Source organism: Hevea brasiliensis, chromosome 7 (genome assembly GCF_030052815.1).
Source record: "Hevea brasiliensis isolate MT/VB/25A 57/8 chromosome 7, ASM3005281v1, whole genome shotgun sequence".
Lineage (NCBI taxonomy): Eukaryota > Viridiplantae > Streptophyta > Magnoliopsida > Malpighiales > Euphorbiaceae > Hevea > Hevea brasiliensis.
Window position 1 is genome coordinate 716,649 of NC_079499.1, and position 6,000 is coordinate 722,648.

The 6,000-nt window shown below is 32.7% G+C and overlaps 1 protein-coding gene across 2 annotated transcripts; it reads left to right on the top strand.

Moving 5' to 3' along the window:
* Positions 1 to 57: 57 nt before the first annotated feature.
* LOC110659924 (calreticulin-3) lies at positions 58 to 5,489 on the top strand. 2 transcript variants are annotated; one of them, XM_021818013.2, is made up of 14 exons: positions 58 to 274; positions 1,069 to 1,176; positions 1,565 to 1,757; positions 2,899 to 3,157; positions 3,272 to 3,328; positions 3,429 to 3,476; positions 3,701 to 3,787; positions 3,866 to 3,923; positions 4,038 to 4,105; positions 4,211 to 4,303; positions 4,417 to 4,473; positions 4,563 to 4,658; positions 4,780 to 4,809; positions 5,195 to 5,489. In XM_021818013.2, the coding sequence occupies exons 1-14, from the start codon at positions 166 to 168 to the stop codon at positions 5,204 to 5,206; spliced, it is 1,275 nt and encodes a 424-aa protein (XP_021673705.2). In that variant the 5' UTR covers positions 58 to 165; the 3' UTR covers positions 5,207 to 5,489. The 2 variants fall into 2 exon arrangements, with proteins under 2 accessions (XP_021673705.2, XP_058005531.1); XM_058149548.1 differs by lacking the exon at positions 4,780 to 4,809 and having other exon boundaries at positions 60 to 274.
* The last annotated feature ends 511 nt before the right edge of the window (positions 5,490 to 6,000 follow it).

The window sequence follows — 6,000 nt, forward strand, 5'->3', positions numbered from 1 at the left end:
AGGTCAATGAAACAAGTAATGGCATTGGCAATGGCCGCATTACCCAGTCGATGGCACAAATTGTAATTGAACCAGAAACCCATGTCAATCATGTATTAAGCTTTCTATAACTAGTCAGCATCTTAGCTTCTTTCTAGCAATTGGAGCACCGCCGTTTTCTTCATAATGGCTCAACTTGGTTTAGATAGGATTTTTACTACACTTGAGCTTTCACTTTTGTTTCTTTTTGTCCAGTGTTCAGTTGCTGAGATTATTTTTGAGGAAAAATTTGATGGTAAATTTTGTTCTCTCTTTGTCTACGCTTTTATTATAGTTGTTGGCTTCCTTTCTTATTTTGGCACAGTCCTCAGTATATGTTTCTTGAACTGTCATCCATGGTTAAAAGCCCAAGAAAAGAAAATATTCAACTATGTTTCTGTTGTTTGTTATTTTAGTAAGTTGTTTTGCAATGTCATCAACTGAAAAATCCATGCTTGGTTAACTAACCCATGGGAAGTTTAATGTTTTTTTTTTTATTATTATTTTTTTTTGCCATATGTTCTGTTTGGTTGTTGGGAAAATGCAAGAAACGGATGGAAAACAATAGGAAGAAAAGAGTAAGAATTTGAGGTGAAATTTGAATTTTGTCATACCCATTTTGCTATAGTGTTGGTGCAAGTAATGATTTTCGCTAAATGCCCTGTTTTGTTGCTGATTAAGCTCAAGCAACTAAGATGTTTGATACACAGTTTAAGAAATTATTGGAAATGAAAATGAAGATTTTTTTTTTTTTTTTTAACTAGCCCTTCCATAAGACTAATCTGGTACTTGTTCGTTGTTTCTTCTTTAAATTTCTCTGAGAGAACAAGAGAAATCGAGTGGAAATGAAAGTTTTGAGATTTGTGGCCTTTCAAATTCGTTGTATTTTTTCATGCTTCATAGGCACTAAGCTCTGGTAGAACTGTATGTCTGCCTACTTCTGTCATATTAAAAGCTAGACATCCCGTACTATCATTCTTTTAATTGTTTAGGATTAATCTTAAATTCCACTACCTTTTCTGATATCTTTTGTTTTCTTGGTGGAAAAAGATGGGTGGCAAAGCCGTTGGGTTAAATCTGACTGGAAGAAAAGTGAAGGAAAGGCTGGCTCGTTCAAACACACCGCTGGGAAGTGGTCTGGAGATCCAGATGATAAAGGTATGCTCTTTCTATTTTTAGTTGTTGATTTGATTCCAAAGCAAAGATGTTTATGTACATGAATCCTTTGACAAACTGCATGCCCATTGCCATTTTTCGTATGGTACAATACTATTAGACCAAAACCAAAGGTAATGGCAATGTGAGTCATGCTCAACTTGGAACTTTCATGAACTTAATTAAACTATGAGGTGCACAGAACGAATAATGCATTTCCAATAATTACAATTTATTTTTGTAATTTTGATGTTACTTTGTCACAACATTCAATTTTTAGTCATCTTCTCAAACCCAAAAAAAAAAAATTTCTAAAATGTAAACTATAGGTGTGACTTCCACTGTGTTGCAAGCAGAAAGTTATTTAACTCTTGATTTGGATATTTTATAGGTATTCAAACAAGTGGTGATGCCAAACATTATGCAATATCTGCAAAGATACCAGAGTTCAGTAACAAGAACAGAACATTGGTTCTCCAATATTCAGTTAGGTTTGAGCAGGAAATTGAGTGTGGTGGTGGTTACATAAAGCTTCTCTCTGGGTTTGTAAATCAAAAGAAATTCGGTGGAGACACCCCATACAGGTTTTTCTTTTATACAAGCTTTTCATGTTATTGCCATTTGGAACTGATGAATCAGTTATATCGTCTGCTAAAATTGCACATATTACAAACATTTACATTTCCTTAACGGTAACATAATTTGAGGATTATTTATCCTATTTCTAATTTCCTATTAAATGATGGTCAGAAAATGGCCTTCCTAAACCATACAGAAAGTAACTGGGCTTTGTTTTGCTATGTGATAAGAGCTAGAAATTCACCAGTTACAGCCATATGGATGCCAACTGCCACCTCATGTCTCATGAAGGTTGCATGATCTCCCTGGTTCTCCTAACTTGGCAAAACTCTCATCCAGTAATGTTAATGAAAATGTAGTTGATTTCTAATCCTTTGCTGCAGTTTATATTCTTGTAAGTAGCCAATCATTTGTTCCATTAATCCTTTGGGCAATCTTTTTTTCCTAGAAAAGAATAATTTATCTAGTGCATCTCTTTTTTTTTTTTTTTTTTTCCTTTGAACATTAAATCTTCAAGGTCACCGAAACCTGAACTCTAGCTCAAAAGATATCTTTACCATGCACATGGTACCTAGTCAAATTCACATATGAACACATGATTAATTTCAAAATGGAATTTTTTATGGTCTGGGATATTGTTATAAATGGGATTTGAAACCCATGGCTTTAGTACTGGTCTTAACAATTGGAAATAGGCTATAATTTTGAGTGACTGGATTGGAATCAACTTACAAATGTCTCAAAACCTAAGCCTCAGCCAATTAATTTTCATCAACAATGCACTATCTTAAGAAGCATATGTTTGCACGAAACTTTACATGGTTAGAGCACAACAATTTCAGTTCTTGCAAGATGGGACTTGAGGTGGATTCCTTCAAAATATGAACACAAGCCTATTGTATATCTGAATGACACATTTTACTTTCCCATATATTCTAAGGTTGCTGTTGTTTTTTCTTCTAAGTTAATATGTTTTGGCCTATATTTCTGTAATGTTCACGATTAACATATCAATTGCCTATTGCTTTCATCACCTGTAATACCTTCTTTGAGGATATCTACTAAGCACCTATTTTCCAGTTTTTGGCCTTTCCTATTTGTTTCACTAGTATAGGCGTTGTATTGATGTCAAATTCTTTTCTGCAGTTTAATGTTTGGACCAGATATATGTGGCACACAAACAAAGAAGCTGCACGTCATACTCTCATACCAGGGCCAAAATTATCCGTTAAAGAAGGATTTAGAATGTGAAACTGACAAATTGACTCATTTCTACGCATTTATTCTAAGGCCTGATGCAAGTTATAGCATCCTTATTGATGGCCGGGAAAGGGATTCTGGAAGCATGTACACAGATTGGGATATTCTTCCTCCACGAAAAATTAAAGATGTCAATGCCAAAAAGGTTTCAGTTTAAGCTTTGAGCAGCTCCATATATGTCTGGCTTTGAATTGCCTAAATGATTAAAATCTGGTAATTTTTGGTTTTCCTTATCCACATTTATTTCAATTTCTCACAGCCTAAAGACTGGGAATATAGAGAGTATATTGATGATCCTAATGCTGTAAAACCCGAGGTATGAAACCATGTATATTCTTCTTATTGATCATTCATTGTATATGTAATTGCAATGCTTAAAGTGCACTCTCACTTTTTTTATACTTTTAATATTGCAGGGATATGATAAAATTCCAAAAGAAATTCCTGACCCAAATGCTAAAGAGGTTAGTTGTTTACTTGTGATTTTTACTTTTTGATGAAAACGAACAGTATGAATGCTGCCTGCGTCTTTGATGTTGATGTAACCACTTAGCTGATTTTTGCGTCAGTTGTGCCCTCCAAAGGCTGCTTTGTTATGCTGTACTTTTTGTTTTTTTGGCTTGGATGAATATGCAAAACACAATAAAATAAGAAAAGCTGATACACCTCATTTTCTTTTCCTTATTAGCCTGATGATTGGGATGATGAAGTAAATGGTATATGGAAGCCAGCAATGATACCAAATCCAGCATACAAAGGACCATGGAAGCCCAAGGTATTTTTATTAATTAAAGCTTAAACCTTTTGTTTATTTTAGTTTCTTAATTGGTGTAACTTTTGATGATACTGGCAGAGAATCAAGAACCCTAATTATAAGGGGAAATGGAAGGTTCCTTATATTGATAATCCAGGTATTCTTGTGATATCTTTGATGGAAAGTAATTAAAATTTTTGGTCTGAAAATTTGATATAAAGAACTAATCCACCCACCTTTTTTTTTTTCATTTTCTGCTTAATATCTCCAGAGTTTGAAGATGATCCTGATCTTTACGTTCTTAAGCCAATAAAATATGTGGGGATTGAAGTTTGGCAGGTAGGAATTACTAAATATGCTGATCTGGACATGCCCTGATCTTCATGTTTCAACCAGTGATTTTATTTATAATATGAGCATGTCTTATCATGTGCTGGAATGCAGGTTAAGGCCGGGTCAGTGTTTGACAATGTTTTGATATGTGATGATCCAGAATATGCAAAAGAAGTGGTCCAGGAAGTATTTGCCAATAGGGAGGTGTGTTGATGCTGGTGGATGCTAGCTTCATAATGTCATATGTTAGTTACTTCAATGATGAGTTTTATCATATAATGCAGTTGCTAATTTAGATTTATCTTTTGGAACTTCAGATAGAAAAGGAAGCTTTTGAGGAAGCAGAAAAAATCCGAAAAGCTAGGGAGGAAGAGGTTAGTTTTTCTTGTCATCTGTTACTTTTGTAGTGAGCTTTTAATTTTATCAATGATTTCTAAGTACTTTTGAGTCCTTGCATGTGCAGGAAGCTCAAAGAGCTAGAGAGGAAGGTGAAAGGAGGAGAAGAGAGAGAGGGTATGATCGTCGCCACCAAGACAGATATAGAGATAAATACAGAAGGGTTCGTACTTCATATGCCTGAATATTATTCCGTATATTTGGTGCATTGCTTACCTTACTACTGCAATATCTAGTTTCGTTCATGGATACAAATTCTGACTTATGATGTCTTATTTTTGCAGCATCCCCGTGATTACATGGATGATTATCATGTAAGCCTCAACCTTGCCTTTTTTACCTAATTGGATGTTGTCCATTCCACAGCTAAAACTTCTGAAAATACTGCACAAAAAAAAAAAAAAAAAAAATCTTGAAAAGAATAAATGTTTCTTTTTTATTTCATACCTTCTCTTTCGGGGCGATCACTCAGTTATCTTCAAGCTATTATTTCTAAAAAGAATCTTTTGTGTAACTAATATATTTCAAGTTCTGTTTTTCCCAACAGCAGGTTTAACAATAGTATCAAACAAACCCTATATTGATTCACTGAATTTCACTCTATATAGTATAGACATAGAGCACATGACCTTTTATTGTCTGGATTACTGTTAAGCACCTATTTAACAACATACATTTTTTTCTTAATCTGATATTCAGGATGAGCTGTGAATGGTTTTCATCTTCCTTCTTCCTTCTTCAAGCTCCACATGCTGCAGCCACTGCCTGGAATCTGAATTGAAACACAAATACCTTGCAATAATGTTATTTTGGCTTGATTCTTGTAGAATTTTCAGCTGCAATTGTACTAGAAGAAAAAAAAAATGAATATATATATGTACTCTTTTATGCATCAACTTAGTATGGATTAAGAGATGTTTGACCTAATTTATAAAACTTAGCTTATAAGTACCATGAACTTATAAGTTAATTTGAGTTTATAAGTTAAAATTAAGTGCTTGTTAGACATTGCATTTGGAGGGCTAAAACTGTTTTTTTGAATAAAAATACTATTTTATATACGGTTAAAAAAAGCAGTTTGGAAAAAATATTATTTTGTTATTTTAATGTTTTTATTATTAAAATTTATTAAATTTAATTTTAAATTATTTTTTAATATTCTCTAATTAATATATTTAAAAAAGTGATTTTCTAAATATCAATTCTAACAACAATGCTAAACAGGTTCTAAGATGGGCCCAATATATAAAAATTTAGGTCTATTATACAATTACCAAACAAACGCACAAGAAAAATATTTTTTTTATTTGAGATCAAAGGTAATACCAATATTTTCAAAATTGATCCAGTTAAAGAATCGATAAAAGCAAAGGGTTTAATGTTTAATCAAGGTAGAATTAAGGTTAAACAAGTATAATATTAAATAAATATTAATTATATTATAAAATAATAATTTATTTAAAATTATTGCAAGTTTGATGTATTATATAAATAATAGATAATAA

Coding starts and splice junctions, on each gene's coding strand:
- LOC110659924 (XM_021818013.2), top strand. CDS start 166: ATGGCTCAACTTGGTTTAGATAGGATTTTTACTACACTTGAGCTTTCA. Junction 275..1,068: donor TTTTGAGGAAAAATTTGATG/GTAAATTTTGTT, acceptor TGGTGGAAAAAG/ATGGGTGGCAAAGCCGTTGG. Junction 3,924..4,037: donor TCCTTATATTGATAATCCAG/GTATTCTTGTGA, acceptor TAATATCTCCAG/AGTTTGAAGATGATCCTGAT.